Source organism: Protopterus annectens, chromosome 16.part0 (genome assembly GCF_019279795.1).
Source record: "Protopterus annectens isolate FY-2018-M chromosome 16.part0, PAN1.0, whole genome shotgun sequence".
Lineage (NCBI taxonomy): Eukaryota > Metazoa > Chordata > Ceratodontiformes > Protopteridae > Protopterus > Protopterus annectens.
The window spans coordinates 853,686,575-853,706,892 of record NC_056750.1 but is presented as its reverse complement, the minus strand read 5'-3'; the positions used below and the strand labels follow the sequence as shown (position 1 = coordinate 853,706,892).

The 20,318-nt window shown below is 45.6% G+C and overlaps 1 protein-coding gene across 3 annotated transcripts in view; it reads right to left on the bottom strand.

Annotated features, from left to right (window-relative positions):
- Positions 1-20,318, bottom strand: part of TOX4 (TOX high mobility group box family member 4) — a 966,801-nt gene that overhangs the window by 459,142 nt on the left and 487,341 nt on the right. For all 3 annotated transcript variants that reach the window (XM_044057880.1, XM_044057879.1, XM_044057881.1), the window contains one exon: positions 11,749-11,829. In XM_044057880.1, the coding sequence (XP_043913815.1) occupies positions 11,749-11,829 (81 nt within the window). The remainder of the gene's footprint in view (positions 1-11,748; positions 11,830-20,318) is intronic.

The window sequence follows — 20,318 nt, the reverse complement described above, 5'->3', positions numbered from 1 at the left end:
TTGGGTTATCTGCCTGCAGGTAGCCCTCAGTCGGCCCGAATACCAGAGTCTTGGGATTTCTGCATCGGATGCTGTCACCTCTTCCATGACATCAGGGGTATAAAACATGCAGCTGATGCCATTACATCAGTTTTCTTGCCCCAGATGTCAAGAGCCCTCAACACAGGAAGCAATTATATGGTGTGGAACACCTCCAGTAAAAAGTAAACAACATTGCCATAAGATATGGCGAAAAAGAGGATAGGTGGAAAGAATGGAAAAGTCAGGGGGCTGGAGGGAGGGTAACCAGGACTGCAACAGTGAATACACTCTAATATCTACATTTATGGTAACTGTACTATGTTCTTCGTGTTTCACTGTTGCAGTCATCACATTTGGGATGATTCCCAAAGCTGAGGAAGGGTGGAGCCAGTCAAGACATATTGGGGCTAGCTAGCAGGCCTTGTAAGACTGCTGTGGCAAATCCAGCTTTGGATTTAGAAAAAATAGTTAAGTGGTAATGCTTGGTGAAGGTGTGTACAGAACTCCAGGTTGCAGCTTCCAGGTTGTCCCTTGGTAGGGGACTCCAATGAGGAATGCTGCAGAGGTTGAGGTAGCCCTAAGTGGAATGAGTTCTGATCCCCTGTGGGGTAGGTTTTCCATGGTGTTTGTAGCAGAAATTGATGCAGTGTGCTATCCATTTGGAAATGGTTTGCTTTGAAATGGCCTTGCCTTCTGCCCTTGTAGCAAAGCTGACTAGCAGCTGGTCAGATTTTCTGAAAGGTTTAATTCTGTCAAGGTAGAACCTGAGCTATCTGGGCACATCCAAGGAGTGCAGAATCCTTTCCCCTTTATTCTGAGGATTAGGGAAAAATGTTGGTAAATGGATGGATTGGTTTAAAGCCACATTGGATACCACCTTGGGCATAAATGATGGGTTAGTCCTGAGGGAAACCCTGTCCACATGGAAAATAATGAAGGGTTCCACAGCCATTAGTGCCTGTAACTCGGACACACTTTTTTTGAAGTGATGTCTAGAAGTAAGGCTGTTTTCCAAGAGAGGAATTTTAACTCTGCTGTAGCAGCAGGCTCAAAAGGGGGAAGAGTGAGCTTCTCTAGTACAAAGTTAAGGTCCCAGGCAGGAGTGGGAGCTCTCCTCGGGGGCCTTAAATTGTTAGCTCCTCTCAGGAACTGTTTGATGAGAGAGTGAGAAAATAGAAGTGGCTCAGTATTGTAGTGAGCTGAGATGGCAGAGGCATGAATTTTAATTGATGAGAAGAACTGGCCTTTGTGGAGAAGCTCTGCTAGGTAATCTAGGATTTGAGGTAAGGTGGGCACAGCTGTGTCCTTTCCTTGAGACTGGCTCCAAGAACAATATCTTTTCCACTTTTCTGAATAGGATTTCCTAGTACTAGGCCTTCTGGCCTCAAGGATGATGTCCAGCACCTGTTTGCTGAGGGTTGATGGTGGTGTATTCAGGGGATAAGCCAGGCTGCAAGGTTCAGGGTTTGCAGCTGTGGATGCAAAATATGTCCCTCCTGCTGGGGACAGCAGGGAGGGGGGGGGGGTCTGATGTAGGTGCCAGGGTGGCACTGCTGTCAAGACTGCATATGAGTGGGTACCAGCGCTGGTGTGGCCAGTCTGGGGCAATAAGGATTGTCCTTGGCCTGCCCTGTTTGATCTTGAGTAGTACTTTTGAGAGAAGAGGCAGAGGGGGGAAGGCATAAATTGAGAGGTTTTCCCATGTAAAGGATAGGGGATCCACTTTCCACGCTTGGCTGTGGGGATTTCTGGTGCAAAATTTGCTCAATTGATGGCTTTGGTAGGGGGGGGGGGGGCAAAGAGGCCCACCTCTAGAGTCCCTCACCTGTGGATTAGAAGTTTGAATGAGTTGGGTTCCAGCTTCCACTTGTGTGGGTCCAGTAGATTTCTGCTTAAGTCGTCTGCCAGTGAATTGTGTTTGCCTGGCAGGAATTGAGCTTGCAGGTGCACTTGGTTGCTCAGGGCTGTGTTCCACAGGGCCATGGCCAACCTGCAGAGAGGGTAGGAATGAGTTCCCCCCTGCTTGTTTATGTACCACACAACTGTGGTATTGTCTGTCTATCTGGAGTTCTCCTTGAAGGATAAGGTATTTGAAGGCTGTCAGAGCATTCTGTACAGCTAACATTTCTTTTTGACTGATATGCAGGGGAATTTGTTCTGGGCTCCATTTGCCTTGAATGCATTTGCCTGCCATGTGAGCCCCCCACACATAGTCTGATGTGTCTGTTGTCGGGGTTTGGGCGGCGAGGGGTTGAGTGAAAGGAAGTCCCTTGTTGTGGAAGCATGCCTTTGCCCACCAAAGGAACTCTGTCCTTAAGACAGGGTATGATAGGAATGACTGTTTCCAGGTCCTGAGAATGTTGATACCAGGGACGTTTTAAGTACCATTGAAGTTTCCTCATAAGCAGTCTTGCATATTGAATTAGTAGAATGCATGAGGCCATGAACCTTAGGGCTTGCAGTATTTTTCTTGCAGATAGCTGGGTTTTGGTGGCCATTCGTTTGAAGTAGTTTGTCAAATAAGCCTGTTTTTCTGGAGTGAGGAATGCCATCTGTGAAGTTATGTTCAAAGCTTGCTCCCAGAAATAAAATCTTTTGGTTGGGCACCAGTTGTGATTTCTTTTCGTTGAAGGTGTAACCCAGAGAAGTTAGAAGTCTCTTTACAAATGCCAGGTGCTGAAGCAGCAATTCCTGACTGCCCACCTGAATCAGGCAATCGTCCAATTATGGGTAAATTTGAATATTTCTCTGCCTGCAGTATGCAATGGCTGGAGCCAGGCACTTTGTGAATACCCTGGGCGCAGTAGATAAGCCAAAGGGAAGTGCAGAGAAAGTACAGTTTTGTACCTACCATAAATGTAGATGTCCGATAGGTATGCATCTGCAGTCCTTACATATGGGTTGTCCTGCCTCAGGCAGCCCCTTGGTCGGCCAGATTCCAAAGTCTGGGTCCGGCATCGGCTGCGGTCGCCTCCATCCCGACGTCAGAGCACCTGGGATATAAAAGCGTCAGCCAATGCCATCTTCCTCAGTTCTTCTTGCCCCAGATGCCAGTTGCCCTCTAAGTAAGGCTAAATTTGGATAAATGAAAAATTCCAAACATGCACAGCAATAAAAAACAAATACACCATAAAAGATAACCCCAGCTAGCTAAAAAAGAGGGATAGGTATCCAAAATATACCACAGAGGGGTAGGAGGGAGGGAGGGAAATCCTGACTGCAGATGCATACCTATCGGACATCTACATTTATGGTAGGTACAAAACTGTACTATGTCCTTCAAGGATGCATCTGCAGTCCCCTTACATATGGGTAGAATACCATAGCCAAGCTGGGGGAGGTAGGACCTAAGAAAAGGATGGTGTAAGCTAACATGCCCTGTAGGACTGCAGTAGCAAAGCCTGCTCTGGATCTGGAATATAAGGGTAAATTGTAATGCTTGGAAAATGTATGCACGGAGCTCCATGTAGCAGCTTCTAAAATGTCCTTTGTAGCCACCCCTCTTAAGAAGGCTGTGGAGGTGGCTGTTGCTCTGGTGGAATGAGGCCTAATGTTAGCTGGCACAGCTTTTCCATGAAAGGAGTAACAGAACCAAATGCAATTTCCTATCCATTTTGAAATTGTCTGTTTGGAAATTGCTTTTCCTTATACACCAGCAGCATATGCTACAAAGAGTTGGTCAGTTTTTCTGTAAGTCTTAGTTCTGTCCAAGTAATATCGCAACTGTCTGTGGATGTCCAAAGTATGCAGAAGTTTTTCTCCTTTATTTTGTGGATTTGGAAAGAAGGTAGGCAGGTGAATAGCTTGGTTCAGTGAAACCCTGGATACCACCTTCGGCATGAATGAAGGATTGGTTCTCAAAGAGACTCTGTCCTGATGAAAAATGAGAAATGGCTGAACTGCCATGAGGGCCTGTAACTCAGATACTCTTCTCGCTGAGGTTATGGCCAGGAGGAAGGCAGTCTTCCAAGACAGGAATTGTAGTTCTGAAGATGCTGCTGGTTCAAAGGGAGGAAGAGATAATTTTTCCAACATGAAGTTAAGGTCCCATGTAGGCACTGATGGTTTCCTTGGAGGGTTGATGTTTTTTATCCCTCTTAGAAACTGTCTTAGCAGAGGATGAGAGAATACAGGTGGGTCAGTGTTGCACTCTGCTGAAATTGCTGAAGCATGGATCTTTACGGAGGAATAAGAAAGGCCATTATGGAGCATTTCAGCCAAGTATTCTAGAATATGTGGAATGCTCATGATTGTCGGATCTTTACCCTTTGCGGTGTTCCAGGTACGAAATCTTTTCCATTTTGCTGAATATGCTTTTCATGTGGAAGGCCGCCGGGCTTCCATGATGATATCCTGTACCCTCTTGGATAGTTTATCCTGGCGAGTCGTCAAGGTATTCTCCAGGCTGTCAGCTGCAAGGTTTTTAGACTGCAGTGCAGAGTCTTGTAATTGTGCTGTGTCAGAAGAAGTGGCCATTGTGGTAGAGGCCAAGGTTCCGTGCGTGACATGCTCCTTAACAGTGGGTACCAGTGTTGTCTTGGCCAGTCCGGGGCTATCAGGACTACTTTTGGTTGCTCTATCCTGATCTTCAGTAAGACCTTGGTCATTAATGGAAGAGGTGGGAATGCATATACTGTTAGAGTATTCCAGTTGAATGAGAGGGCGTCCACTTTCCATGCTTGAGGATGGTATGTCCTTGTGCAGAATTTCCTCAGTTGATGGTTGTGGTGGGAGGCAAAAAGATCCATGTCCGGCGTTCCCCATGCATGTGTAATCTGGAGAAATATATCCGGGTGCAACATCCATTCGTGTGGATCCATGATGTTTCTGCTCAGGCTGTCCACCAGAACATTGTCTTTTCCTGGTACGAACTGGGATTGTAGTTCTATATTGAGTTTCAGGGAAAGGTCCCACAGATTCATCGCCAGCCTGCAAAGAGGGTATGAATGGGAACCCCCTTGCTTGTTTATGTACCACATAACTGTGGTATTGTCTGTCTTTATTAACAGGTGACCTTGGTGCAGGAAGAGCTTGAAGTGCTCAATGGAATGTATCACTGCCAGCATTTCCTTTTGGTTGATGTGCAGGTGCAATTCCCTTTGTGTCCATTGCCCTTGAATGCATCTGCCTTCCATGTGAGCTCTCCATCCATGGTCTGAGGCATCCGTTGTAATGGTTTGGCTGATATGTGGCTTGCTGAAAGGCAGGCCCATGTTTGACTGGCTTGCTTTTGCCCACCACAGGAATTCCTTGTGAAGTCAAGGAATGAGGGGGATCAAAGTTTCTAGACTGTGACTGTGCTGAGACCATAGACTCCTTAGGTACCATTGTAGTTTCCTCATATGCAGCCTTGCTTGTGGAATCAGAAGAATGCAAGATGCCATGAATCCCAGGGCCTGCAGGATTTTCCTTGCAGTTAGCTGGGTTTGTGTGGTCAGATTTCTGAAATAATCCGGTAGTTGTGCTCGTTTTTCTTCTGTAAGAAAAGCCATCTGGGTGTTTGTATCCAGTTTTGCACCCAGGAAAATTATTCGTTGGGATGGAACAAGTCTTGATTTCTGAATGTTGACTGTGTATCCCAAGGCCTGTAGTAGTCGGATGATATAGTTTAAGTGTTCTACCAGTGTTTGCTGGCTGTCCGCTTGGAGGCAGTCGTCCAGGTATGGGTAAATTTGAATCCCCTGAAGTCTGCAATGTGCAACTACTGATGCCAGGCATTTTGTGAATACTCTGGGCGCAGTAGATAAGCCAAATGGCAATGCTGACAATTGATAATGCTCTGAACCTGCAAGAAATCTGAGGTGTTTTCTGCAACTTTGTCTGATAGGGACATGCAGGTATGCCTCCTTGAGGTCCAGAGTTGCCAGCCAGGACCCCTTGCCCAGCATGGGAAGGAGTTGCTGTAAGGTCAGCATCTTGAATTTTGGCACGATGAGGTAAGTATTCAGTGCAGACAAGTCCAGTATTGGTCTCCATTGCTTTTCTTTTCTTGGAACAAGGAATAGTCTGGAATAAAATCCTTGGCCTTGTTCTGAGAGAGTAACCCTTTCTATTGCCCTCATTTGTAGTAGCTTGGAAATTTGTATGAAAGCCTCTGGCCTTTGGTTTGGTGGCAGGTTTGGCATGCCTTGTCTTTTTGGTAATGTATGAAAATGGAATCTGTATCCTTTGTCTATTATTTGCAGTATCCATTTGTCCTTTGTAATACTGTGCCAATTTTTTGAGAATAAAGATAGCTTTCCGCCCAAAGGTGCTTCTAATTGAGACCTGGTTGGCGGGGTCATAGTCAAGTCATTGAAATGGTCCTTGTGTAGTAGTTGTAGGTCCTGCCGTACCTCTCTGGTTTGGAGGCTGCCATTGACGTCCTCTGTAGGAGTCTCGAGCTTGCCCTCTACCTCTGGCACGCCTGTTTCTGCCTCTTGGAAATCTGTCTGTGTCCGGAAAGGACTAATTCTTAGAAGGCCAATTTCTGCTGAATCCTGGTGGCTGGACCTGTAGGAAATCTTTGACTGTTTGTACTGATTTAGCCTTTTCCTCAAATTTCTTTAAGACCTCGAGCCGTGGAACCAAATAACTTTTGCTTTTCCAGCGGAGCATCCAGAAGCTTTACTTTAACATGATCTGGCAGTGTTTGTTCCTTCAGCCAAGCATGTCTACGTATGACTGCACCTGTCATTGCTGACCTACATGAAGCTTCCAATGCATCATAACCACACTGCAAGAAATGGTTGCTAACCTGCTGGGAGTTATGTACCAGATCCTGAAGTGCCTTGCGATCTAGGGGTTCAGGTGAAGAAAGTTTTTTATGCAATTCATCTAACAAATACTCTTGGTACTGTATCATATGGAATTGACAATTTAATGCCCTCATAGAAAGAGTGGAAGAAGTATACACCTTTTTACCCCATCTCTCTAAAGCCCTGGACTCCCTTTCAGAAGGGAGTGGGTTTTTAGTAGTGGTGGTTGCAACCCCTTTAGGGCCCTGGGAAATAGTTTCTGGGTCAGCAGAGTGGCCCTTGTAAAGGAAATGATGTGAGTTCGGGACCCTGTAGTACCTATCGGGTTTGACAGGAGCCGGAGGAAGGGAGTCAGGGGAAATACTAGACTCAGAGTACACATCATCAATGACATTTAAAACCGGAGGAATAGCCAAAGGTCTATGTTGAGGTAAATGCAAAAAAATTCTTAATCTCTTCCTGGAGTCAGAGAATTCCTGGCCCTGCCATTTGAAATGCTCTCTCATGGAGTGGAGGGTCTCCCCAAAGGACAACTCTTCAGGAGGGGAGGCCGAGGGTATAGATCCCTCTGCATCAGAATCCTCGTAGGCCGTAAAGGCCTCCTCCTGGTAGTCTGACAGGGCAGAGTCATCTGAGGCCTCATCAGAAGACTGGGGATCTGTCTGCTCAACCCTGGGCCTTTTGTCTTAAGGAGGTTGAGAGCCCCTAATTAGGGAAATAAGGTCCTCAGCCAAACTTAAAATCTGTGAACCGGTAGTGGATCCCTGAGGAATAGTCTTGGGAGGGAGAGATTTTGGCTGTTTAGCAGCTTTAGCATGCGTAAATGCCTTAATGGACATGGATACAGGAGGCCTGGCTGCCCCACGTGCTCTAGTAGTCTTATCTAGAGAAATGGTGTCGGATATTTCCAGAGCACCGGTTTCAGCAGGAAATTCTATAACCGACTCAGAAGTGGCCTCCGGGGCCGAGATTGTCGGTTGTGCGGTATGGTCGGTCGGAAGCACCGAGGATTCTGTTTCGGCAGAGACCATGACACTCGCAGTAGGCCTGGGCATGGTTTCGGCCGAAACCACGGACCGCGCGTGTCGGTCCTTGTCCTTCCGTTTTTTGGGTAAACGAGGAGTCGGAAGCTCCGACGGCATAGTGTAACAGTATTTTTCCCAAAAAAATTCCTCTGCGAACTCCGCCCGACGCCTAAGAGTGCGTCTATTGAAAGAGGCACAGGCTGCACAGGCCGAGACGTGGTGGTCTGGGCCTAGGCAGGGTAGGCAGTAAGAGTGGAAATCCTTATGAGGTATTTGTTTCCCACAAGATAAACAATTATTAACTTTAACCGTTTGATCTGACATCGGCTGAGGCAAGAAAGAGTCCCCAACGGGGTACTTAGCTTTTTGAAGTCTTCGGTTAGCTGAAATCTCAGGAGCTGGCCGACCGGCACTTGCGAACTGCTTCTGCTTCGGGCACTGCGTGGCAAGAAAGACTGAGGAAGATGGCGTCGGCTGACGCTTTTATATCCCAGGCGCTCTGACGTCGGGATGGAGGCGACCGCAGCCAATGCTGGACCCAGACTTTGGAATCCGGCTGACCGAGGGGCTGCCTGAGGCAGGACAACCCATATGTAAGGACTGCAGATGCATCCTTGAAGGACATCTGATAGTACATACAGCCTGCCCTGAAACGTTGATATTTCCTGCAAGATTCCCTTATAGGGATGTACAGATAAGCTTCTTTTAAGTCTACGGTGACTAGTCAGGAGTCCTTGGCTAGCACAGGAAGGAGCTGCTGGAGTGTAAGCATTTTGAATTTTGGGATCACCAGGAAGGTGTTGAGAAATGACAGATCTAGGATAGGGTGCCAAGAACTCTCTTTTCTGGGCACCAGGAACAATCTGGATTAGAAACCCTGTCCCCTTTGCTCTAATGGTACAGACTGAATAGTCCTGACACTGAGAAGAGAAAGTACTTGCTTTTGAGCCTCTGCCTACTGGTTTGGAAGAAGGTCTGGGCAATCCGCTTGGGGTTGGCAGTGAGTGGAAGTAGAACCTGTATCCCTGGGATACAATGTACAGGACCCATCGGTCCTGGGTAATGGACATCCAGTTTTGTGCATGCAGGGCGAGTTTTCCTCCCAGGGGTGCAAGTACTTGGGTTTTGCTGGGAAGGAAGACAGACAAGTTATTGTGAACTTTTTCCATAAGGGAGTGGCTTACCACTCCCTGTTTTAGAGGCAAGAGCACTCCATTGTTTAGATCTCTGTATACCCTGAGGCTGTAGTCTTGGGGGCATGTTGCCCCTGGGTTTGGAATAGAAAGGACCAGTTTTTAGAAGGCCAATGCCTACTGAATCTAGGTGGCTGTACCTGTAAGAAATCAACAGTTTACATAGATTTAGCTTTTTCCTCCATCTTTTAAAGAGCGTCTTCTGCTTTTGTGCCAAACAACCTTTCCTGGTTTAACGGAGCATCTAGTAATTTTGCTTTGACATGGTCTGGCAAGATTTGCTTCTTCAGCCAAGCATGCCTTCTCAGTACAGACCCAGTGACAACAGCCCTGCAAGATGCTTCTAAGGCATCAAAACAACACTGAAAAGTATGTTTACTAACTTGGTTTGCAGAATGCACAAACTGTTGTAAATCTTTATTTTCTGTACAATCTGGAAGCAACATTTTTTGTTTAATTAGTCCCATAATATGCTGATACTTCAACATGTGAAACTGGCAAGTCAAAGCCCTGATGGCAAGAGTCGCAGAGGTATATACCCTTCTTACCCCATCTGTCTAAAGCTCTAGAATCCCTGTCTGAAGAGGTAGGGTTTTTGGCTGCAGTAGCCTTAATGCCTTTAGGCACCTGGGAAATAGTCTCTGGATCCGCAGTGGGATTCCTAAAGAGAAATTTGTGAGACAGGTACTCTGTAGTACCGGTCATGCTTTTCTAGGAGTTGGTGGTAAAGTATCAAGAGTAAGACTGGATTCCATGAAGACATCTACAATGTCCATGACAGGGGGTTGAGCTAGAGGCCTGTGCTGAGTCAAGTCTAAAAATTCTCAGGTAGATAAGGGTATGTCCTGGTAATCAGAGGGATCACAGTCATCGGACTCATGGTCTGTAGAATCAGAAGGAAAATCAATTATTTGTCTTTTAGAGGGGGAAGGCTGGCTTCCCCTAATTAAAGTTATAAGGTCTTCAGCCATTCTAAGCATTTGTTTCTGTGGCAAGGGAGCTTGAGCATGAGCTTTGGTCATCGGTATTCTAGGCATAGTGTGAACTCTGAGCCTGAGAAATTCTATTTTTTGTCAAAAACAAAGCTCTCTCTTTAATGTGAACATCGGAAGGTCGGAATACACTCTCAGAAGCCGGTGCCTGCACAGCGGCTCTGGACCCATATAAGGTAGAGTCATCCGCAGGTTCCACAGTCAAAGAAGCATCTCGTGGCACACCTGACTCCGAATGGGTCTCAGCAGAGGCCTGTGAATCTGTGGAAGTGGGTAATCAGGGTTTGCGAAAGCACCTCACTGAGTACCAGCGACAGAAGCGTCGTCGGCAGTTTTGGAACTATGCGGTCTGTCTTTATCGTTACGTTTTTTTCGGAAGATCGACAGTCGGATGGCTTATGGAAGCCATTTTGGAAAACGGAGAACGAGAGCGAAAGAATTTAGCGACAAAGATAGCCCGATGAAAAATACTTCGGGCATTAAACAAGGCACAAAACCTACAGCGAGGAATGCCGTGGTCAGGGCCTAAATAGATGACGAAATAAGAATGAAAATCTCTGTGAGGTATTTGCTTTCCACAGGCAAGAAAATTGTTAACTTTTTCTGACATCTGTTAGAGCAAGTAAAAAAGATCCCCAATGGGGTACTTAGCTTTAGAAGACTTCAGGTTTGAAACTCGAAAAATGAAAATTTCAGGTAGTGGCCGACCTGCACTTGCGAACTGCTTCAGGCTTCCACACGGCAAGAAAAGTTGATGTAATGGTGTCTGCTGCATGTTTTATATCCCTGACATCATGGAAGAGGCGACAGCATCCGATGCAGAAATCCCAAGACTCTGGTATTCGGGCCGACTGAGGGCTACCTGCCGGCAGATAACCCAAGTGTGATGACTGCAACAGTGAAACACGAAGAACATCTTGTATTACTCAACAATGATTGCAACCCAGAGATTGCAGACATCATCCAGTACAGAAGCATGCAGCTGGGATATTTTCTGATGTTCGTACCTCCCTACCCTGTTGGCTAGCACACATGGTCCACTGCTAGAGATTGCGGACATCATGCATTACAGAAGCATGCAGCTGGGATATTTTCTGATGTTCTCATCTCCCTACCCTGTTGGCTAGCACACATGGTCCACTGCTAGAGATTGCGGACATCATGCAGTATAGAAGCATGCAGCTGGGATATTTTCTGATGTTCATATCTCCCTACCCTGTTAGCTAGCGCACATGGCCCACTGCTAGAGATTGCGGACATCATGCAGTATAGAAGCATGCAGCTGGGATATTTTCTGATGTTCGTATCTCCCTACTCTGTCAGCTAGCACACATGGTCCACTGAGTTTAGCATCAATGCTGATGCATGTGTTTCTGCTTAACTAAAAAATCCCAGAATAAGATGCACTCCTTGGCTGGCTTCCTGGTTCCATGTAACATGCATTTGTCCATCTCTGGTCTGACCCACAGGTGTTGCTCCAGCAGAGTGTATGGGACCCATCCATGGATGGAAGTGTCCACATCAACCAGTCACTGCCATCATTTGTGGATTTTCAAGCTATTGTGCTGTTAAATGCTTACAGGCCTAATGTACAAAACCTTTAGTCTTCTAAGTGACAAACTGTGCAATTGGTCTATGACATCTTGAAAGCATGCAAAGTTAAAAGAATAAATCATTCAATGAGGAAAGACCCAAAACTGCAGTTGAAAATTTGGCAAAAACCTCTCAAAATGAAAAGGAATGCACTTTCCCAAGGAGGGAAACACCAAAACTGTTTTACCTGAGAAACCTGATTTGCCTTGTAAGCAGCCAAGGCCTTCGAGTACTCCTCCTTAGCTGCCTCTGTCTTCCTCTTATAAACCTGCAAGACAGAAGAAGAGAGGTCATAGATAATGGGAATGGCTTGTAATGCCTGTCCAAATATTGTTACAACAGACTAATCATGACGGGATGAGGGCTAGGACACCAAACATGGTTACAAGAGACTAATCATGACAGGATGAGGGCTAGGACACCAAACATGGTTACAAGAGACTAATCATGACAGGATGAGGGCTAGGACACCAAACATGGTTACAAGAGACTAATCATGACAGGATGAGGGCTAGGACACCAAACATGGTTACAAGAGACTAATCATGACAGGATGAGGGCTAGGACACCAAACATGGTTACAAGAGACTAATCATGACAGGATGAGGGCTAGGACACCAAACATGGTTACAAGAGACTAATCATGACAGGATGAGGGCTAGGACACCAAACATGGTTACAAGAGACTAATCATGACAGGATGAGGGCTAGGACACCAAACATGGTTACAAGAGACTAATCATGACAGGATGAGGGCTAGGACACCAAACATGGTTACAAGAGACTAATCATGACAGGATGAGGGCTAGGACACCAAACATGGTTACAAGAGACTAATCATGACAGGATGAGGGCTAGGACACCAAACATGGTTACAAGAGACTAATCATGACAGGATGAGGGCTAGGACACCAAACATGGTTACAAGAGACTAATCATGACAGGATGAGGGCTAGGACACCAAACATGGTTACAAGAGACTAATCATGACTGGGTGAGGGCTAGGACACCAAACATGGTTACAAGAGACTAATCATGACGGGATGAGGGCTAGGACACCAAACATGGTTACAAGAGACTAATCATGACAGGATGAGGGCTAGGACACCAAACATGGTTACAAGAGACTAATCATGACAGGATGAGGGCTAGGACACCAAACATGGTTACAAGAGACTAATCATGACAGGATGAGGGCTAGGACACCAAACATGGTTACAAGAGACTAATCATGACAGGATGAGGGCTAGGACACCAAACATGGTTACAAGATAATCATGACAGGATGAGGGCTAGGACACCAAACATGGTTACAAGAGACTAATCATGACAGGATGAGGGCTAGGACACCAAACATGGTTACAAGAGACTAATCATGACAGGATGAGGGCTAGGACACCAAACATGGTTACAAGAGACTAATCATGACTGGGTGAGGGCTAGGACACCAAATATGGTTACAACAGACTAATCATGCATCACATAAGTAATACAAAAATTCTGGTGAAAACCTCCAAAGTCTGGGGGTCTTGGAAATCTGAACTACAGATTCAGAGAGTTTATAAAGTGATTAAAGTCACATATCAAACACAATGATCTTAAAACCTGAAGCTTTGCAAACCATTTACAGAAAAGTGATTACACAGGGATCAGAAACATGAGAAAATGCCAGTAAGGTACACAGAGCATCCTTAAGTCCAATGTATCTGATCTTTTGTGGCAACCTTATCTTGCATGTCCTTATTTTTCAAAGTTTCCCTACGCGTAAACCCCTTTAAAGTAGAAAAAGAAAGTTCTCTTCACATGAATAGAAGAAACACTGCTCACTGAGCTTGCTAGCCTGAATCTTAGCCACTCTTCCCTTTCATGGATCCACAGCTAGCTTACTGGCAGACAGCAAACAATCAAGTGGCAACAGGAACTGAACTCTACTTCCTGTCAACAAGTTGTTCCACAAGGTTTCATACTAGGTCTCCTACTCTTTTCTATCTTCACTAACCAGCTACACAAATCTGCTCCTCCTGCCTCAGTCATCCAATATGCAGATGATTCAACCCTCACCTGCCCTGCATCTTCTCTTGAACAATTAGAAACCACTACTCAATCCTCCTTCAAAGCAGAAACCTGGCTAGCCGAAGATAAACATACTGAACCTATCCAAAAAGTACAGTTGCGTACACTTAAGTTATGTACACTTAACATAAACGTAGATGTTCGAGTGTATTCACTGTTGCAGGCATTACATTTGGGTTATCTGCCTGCAGGCAGCCCTCAGCCGGCCTAATTATCAAAGTCTTGGGTCCTGCATCGGATGCTCTTCTCTTCTTCCATGACGTCAGTTAGTCAGGGGTATAAAGCATGCAGCCGACACCATTACATCAGTTTTTCTTGGCCCAGATGTCAGGTGTCCCCATAACGGGAAGCAATTATATACAAGGTTACACCTCCAACATAAAGCAAATACACCAGAAAGCTTAAATACAGTAAACAAAAAGAAAGGTATACCCAAAAGACGTCAGGGGACTGGAGAGAGGGTAACCAGGACTGCAACAGTGACTACACTTGAACATCTACATTTATAGTAAGTGTACACAACTGTACTATGTTCTTCATGTTTCACTGTTGCAGCCATTACATTTGGGTAGATTCCCAAAGCTAAGGAAGGGAGGAGGCAGTTAGAGAGAATTAGGACCAACTATTAAGCCATGCAAGACTGCAGTGGCAAAACCAGCTCTGGATTTAGAAAAAATAGGCAAGTGGTAATGCTTGGTGAAGGTATGTACAGAGCTCCAGGTAAGCAGCTTCTAGGATGTCACTGGTAGAAAAGGCTGTTGAAGTAGATGCAGTCCTGGTGGAATGCGATCTTATCCCTGTGGGATAGGTTTTCCATGGTGCTTACAGCAGAATGAATGCAATGGCCTATCCACTTAGAAATGGTTTGCTTTGAAATGGCCTTCCCCTCTGCCCCTGCAGCAAAGGCAACTAGCAGCTGTTCAGTTTTCCTGAGAGGCTTGGTCCTGTCCAAATAACATCTAAGTTGTCTGTGCACATCCAAAAAGTGCAGTATTCATTCTCCTTTGTTCTGTGGATTAGAAAAGAAGGTTGGCAAATGAATGGACTGATTAAGGGCCACACTGGATACCACCTTGGGCATAAAGAAAGGATTGGGTCCTGAGGGAAACCCTGTCTGCATGGAAGATGATGAAGGGCTCCACTGCCATGAGGGCCTGTAATTCAGACACTCTTCTTGCTGAAGTGATGGGCTAGAAGGAAGGCTGTTTTCCAAGAAAGGAATTTCAACTCTGCAGTTGCAGCTGGCTCAAAAGGAGGTAGAGTGAGCTTTTCCAATACGAAGTTAAGGTCCCAGGCTGGAGTAGGAACTCTCCTGGGTGGTCCTAAATGTTTGGCCCTTCAGAGGAATTGCTTCAGCAGGGGGTGAGAGAAGAGGGGTGGGCTCAGTATTACTATATGGTGGGCTCAGTATTATAATATGGTGAAATGGCTGAGGCATGAATTTTAATAGATGAGAAGGAAATGCCCTTGTGAAGCATCTCTGTTAAGTATTGAAGAATATCTGGTAAGCTGGGCACTGTTGTGCCCATCCCAGAGTCTGGCTCCAGAAACAGTATCTTTTCCGCTTTTCAGCATAGGATTTTTAGTACTAGGCCTCCTTGCCTCCAGAATGACATCCAGCACTTGCTTACTGAGGGATGGTATTGGGGAGCTGAGGTACTCAGCCAGGCTGCAAGGTTCAGGGTTTGAAGCCGAGGGTGTAGAACCTGGCCCTCCTGCTGAAACAACAGGGAAGGGGTCTGCGGCAGGTGCCATGGTTCCAGCAGTGACATACTGTGCAAGAGGGGGTACCAGTGTTGGCATGGCCAGTCTGGTGCAATGAGTATCGTCCTTAGTTTGTCCTGTTTGATCTTTAGCAGAACTTTCGAGAAGAGAGGCAGAGGGGGAAGGCATAAACTGAGAGGCTTTCCCAGGTGAAAGACAGGGCATCCACTTTTCAAGCTTGTCTATGGGGAGTCCTTGTGCAGAATTTGCCCAATTGGTAGTTCTGAGGGGAGGCAAACCGGTCTCTCTCTGGGCTCTCCCATTTGTTTCTCAAAATGTTGAATATCTTTGGTTCCAGTTTCCACTCGTGTGGTTCAATGAGATTTCTGCTTAGGTCGTCTGCCAGTGAATTTAGCTTGCCTGGCAGGAATTGAGCTTGGAGGTGCACTTGGTAGCTCAAGGCTGTATTCCAGAGAGCCATGGCTAGTCCGCAGAGGGTACGAGTGGGTTCCCTCCTGCTTGTTTATGTACCACATAAAAGTGTTGCCTGTCTTTACCAATGATTTTCATGGAAGAATGTGGTCCTTGAAGACTGTAGAGAATTCTGTACAGCTAACATTTCTTTTTGAATGATACGCAGGTGCATTTGACTCTGGTTCCATTTGCCCTGAATGCACTGCCCTGCCAAATGAGTCTCCCATGCATAGTTTGATGCGTCTGTTAGTGTTTGGGTGGCATGGGTAGAGTGAATGGCAGTCCCTTGTTGTGGTAGCAGGCCTCTGCCCATCAAAAGAACTCTGTCTTTATACAAGGGATGACAGGAATCATTGATTCCAGGTCTTGAGAATGTTGACACCATAGGTTTTTTAGATACCAGTGTAGTTTTCTCATATGCAGTCTTGCATATGGAATTAGTAGGATGCAAGAGGCCATGAACCCCAGGACTTGCTGCATTTTCCTTGCAGACAGCTGGGTCTTTGTGGCCAGTAGTTTGAAGTAGGCTGTCAAACTTGTTTCTCTGGCGTGAGATAGGCAATCTGGGAAGTTGTGTTCAAGCTTGATCCCAGGAATACAATTTGTTGTCAGGGTACTAGGTGAGATTTCTTTTAATTTATGGTGTACCCCAGTGAGGTTAGCAGTTTCTTTACAAATGCCAGATGATTTAATAGTATGTCCTGGCTTTCTGCCTGAATTAGACAATCGTCCAGGTATGGGTATATTTGAATATTTCTTTGCCTGCAGAATGCAATGACTGGAGCTAGGCACTTTGTGAATACCCTGGACGCAATAGACAAGCCAAAGGGCAGTGAAGAGAACTGATAGTGCATGTAGCCTGCTCTGAAGCATAGGTATTTTCTGCAAGATTCCCTTATTGGGATGTGCAGGTAAGTCCAATGTTGCCAACCAGGCATTTTTGCCCAGCATGCGAAGCAGCTGATGAAGAGTTAGCATTTTGAATTTTGGGATTACCAAAAAGGTGTTTAGAATAGACAGGTCCAGGATAGGACGCCAGTTGTCTTTTCTGGGTACCAGGAAAAGTAGAGTAAAAAAACTTTGTTCCCATTCCTCTGCTGGGACAGGTTGAATAGCCCTTATACTTAGAAGAAAGAGAACCTGCTGTTGAGCCTCTGCCCACTGATTTGGGGGGTATCTGGCCAACCATTTGGGGTTGGTAAGGTGTGGAAGTGGAATCTGTATCCTTGGGGAAACTACATTTTTAACCCATTTGTCTTGGGTAATGAGTTCCCAGTTTTTTGCATGCAGGGTGATCTTTTCCCCCTAAGGGAGGAGGCAGCTGAGCAGGGCTTGGAAGGTTTAAGGTTAAGTCATTGTGACAGTTTACCATAGGGGGTTGTCTTACTACTTCCAGCTTTGGAAGTGGAAGTTCCCCACTGCTTAGGCCTGTGAGTACCTTGAGACTGTAGCCTAGGTGGTCTACTGTTCCTGGGTTTGGACTGAAGGCCTGGAAGAGACAGGAAAGGACCAGTTCTTAGAAGGCCAGTGCCTACTAAATCTGGGAGGCTGTACTTGCAGGAAATCTAACAGTTTGCATGGATTTAGCTTTTTCCTCCACCTTAAGTACTTCTGCTTTGCTGCCAAGCAGGCGGTCTTGGTTTAAGTGAGCATCCAGTAATCTAGCTTTAACATGATCTTGCAAATTTTGCTCCTTAAGCCAAGCATGCCTTCTAAGAACAGACCCAGTGACAGCAGCCTTGCAAGGTGCCTCTAGAGTCAAAACCACACTGCAAAGTAGGTTTACCCACTTGTTCAGCAGAATGCATTAAATCCTGTAAATTCTTTATTTTCAGCTCAACATCATTTTCTGTTTAAGCAATCTAATAATATGCTGCTGGTACTTTAACATATGAAACTGGCAGTTTAAGGCGCTAATGGCCAAAGCAGCAGAAGTGTATACCTTCTTACCCCATCTGTCCAGGGCCCTGGAATCTATCAGAGGGGGTAGGGTATTTGGCAGTAGTTGCCTTAATAGCTTTGGGTCCCTGTTAAATGGTCTCTGGGTCCACAGCAGGATTCTTAAGGAGGAACTTGTGAGAGTCAGGTACTTTGTAATACCTGTCAGGTTTCCTGGGAGCCAGAGGTAAACTGTCTGGGGGCAGGCTAGATTCCAAGGAGGCATCATCTACAATGTCCAGTACAGGAGGGATAGCTAAAGGCCTGTGTTGAGGTAGGAGTAAGAATTCCCTAAGCCTCTTTTTGGAGTCAAGGGTAATCCTGGCTTTCCCAGCGGAAATGCTCCCTAAGAGAGTGCAAAGTTTCACCAAAAGAAAAATTCTCTGGAGGGGAAGCAGGGGGTATGGAGTCCTCTGCATCAGAATCCTCATAGGTAAAGGGCAAATCCTGGTCATCAGAAGAAACAGAAATTTCAGAATCCTGATCAGAAGAATCAGAAGGAAAATCAGTTCTAGGTCTCAAAGGGAGAAGGCTGGCTTCCCCTAATTAGAGTAATAAGGTCTTCAGACATTCTTATTTGATTTTTAGGCATATGGGCCTGACCATGTGGTTTGGACGTCGGTTTTCTAGACGTGGGTCGAGATTTAGGCCTTGTAGAAGATGGTGTTGGTTTGATATGCAGGTCAGTAGGCCTGAATACACCCTCAGAAGCAGATGCCTGCACAGCGGCTCCGGACCCATCCAAGGTACAGACATCCACAGGTTCCATAGTCGAAGAAGCATTTCGCGGCATATCTGACTCTGACTGGGTCTCAGTAGAGGCCTACGAATCTGAAGTATCGGGTATCAGGGGCTGCAAAAGCGTCTCACGGAGTACTGGCAAACTGCCGACTTAGTTTAACGGAAGCGTCATTGGCAGCTTTGGACCTATGTGGTCTGTCTCTGTCTATCTTTACATTTTTTTTGGAATGTCGGTAGTCGGATGGCTTACCGAAGCCATTTCTGGATAATTAGAGTACCGAAATAGTTTGATGTGAAAATGAACCGATGACGAATAGTTCGAGGATTGAATAAGGCACAAAACCGACAGCGAGGGACATCGTGATCTGGCCCTAAGCAAAGAATGCTGCACGAATGAATATCTTTACGAGGTATTTGCTTTCCACAAGTAATACAACTGTTAACTTTTACTGACATCAGTTTTGAGCAAGAAAAAGGATCCCCAACGGGGTATTTAGCTTTTTTGAAGACTTTGGTTCTGAAACTCGAAAACGAAAATTTCAGGAGTTGGCCGACCGGCACTTGTGAACTGCTTCTGCTTCAGGCACTGCACGGCAAGAAAGACTGATGTAATGGCATCGGCTGCATGCTTTATACCCCTGACTACCTGACATCATGGAAGAAGAGAAAGTATCTGACGCAGGACCCAAGACTGATAATCAGGCTGGCTGAGGGCTGCCTGCAGGCAGATAACCCAAATGTAATGACTGCAACAGTAAAACATGAACATCAAAACTGATTCTCTTCCACCCCATCAAAACACCCAATACCCCTAACAACACTTCAGATACACTCCAACACCACCACTTATCAGCCATCTCCCAAACAAAATTACTAGGTGTAATAACAAACAACGAAATTAAATCTGACATACACCTAGCTCAGACTATTAAGACTTGCATTAAACTAGGCTCCCAGTATAGAATCAAGCCTTTTCTTACTAATCAAACTAGACTAGACATAGCTAGAACTCATCTCCTGTCCACACTACTCCATGCCTCCCTCATATTCACTAATGTAAGCAAAACACATCCATCTAAACTTCACTTCTGTTGCAACAAAATAGCAAAATTTGCCACCAATTCCCCACATAGATCCCACCACTGTTCTGCTCTACACAAACTAAATTGGTTAGAACGTCCCAATCTGTTAACCTATACCTAGCTCATCTCTGCCTACAGAATTGCTCACCAACCTGAAAGAACCCCTGTTCTACAACAGATAATTATTCCGTATTCCACCACTCGACAACTCCAGTCTTTTCATAAAGCTCTCCTAAATGCATCTAAAACAACAAGGTGGGAGACTTCTTCTATTCTAACAATATATCCAGTATCTGGAATACTATTCCACAACATACTGTAGACACTACCAACCTGCATATCATCCTCTCTACTGTATCTTCTCTCTACTGCACTACATCTGTTCCAGTCTACCTCCTCCTCCCTTTTCTCCACCACTAACCTAATTAACTTCCTACTTTGTCTCAGTGGTTATGAACAAGTCCCAACTTCATATCCTAGACCGTTCTCTTGCATATGTACTACTACCCCTCTGACTACAGTTAACTTGTACCTAAACCAACAAACTTGTATATTTAATTATTATGCATGTTACCCCCTCATATTTGCATGACTCAATCTTGTTGTATCATTGGAATTATTACGACAATCAAATTTTGTTAGCTGACCAATAGAGCTTTCCTCCCCGGGCCTCCGCTGAAAATGGGCTTGTACCCAGTCGGACTATGCAGACAAACAAATGTAAAAACAAAAAGTGTGGCTGCCA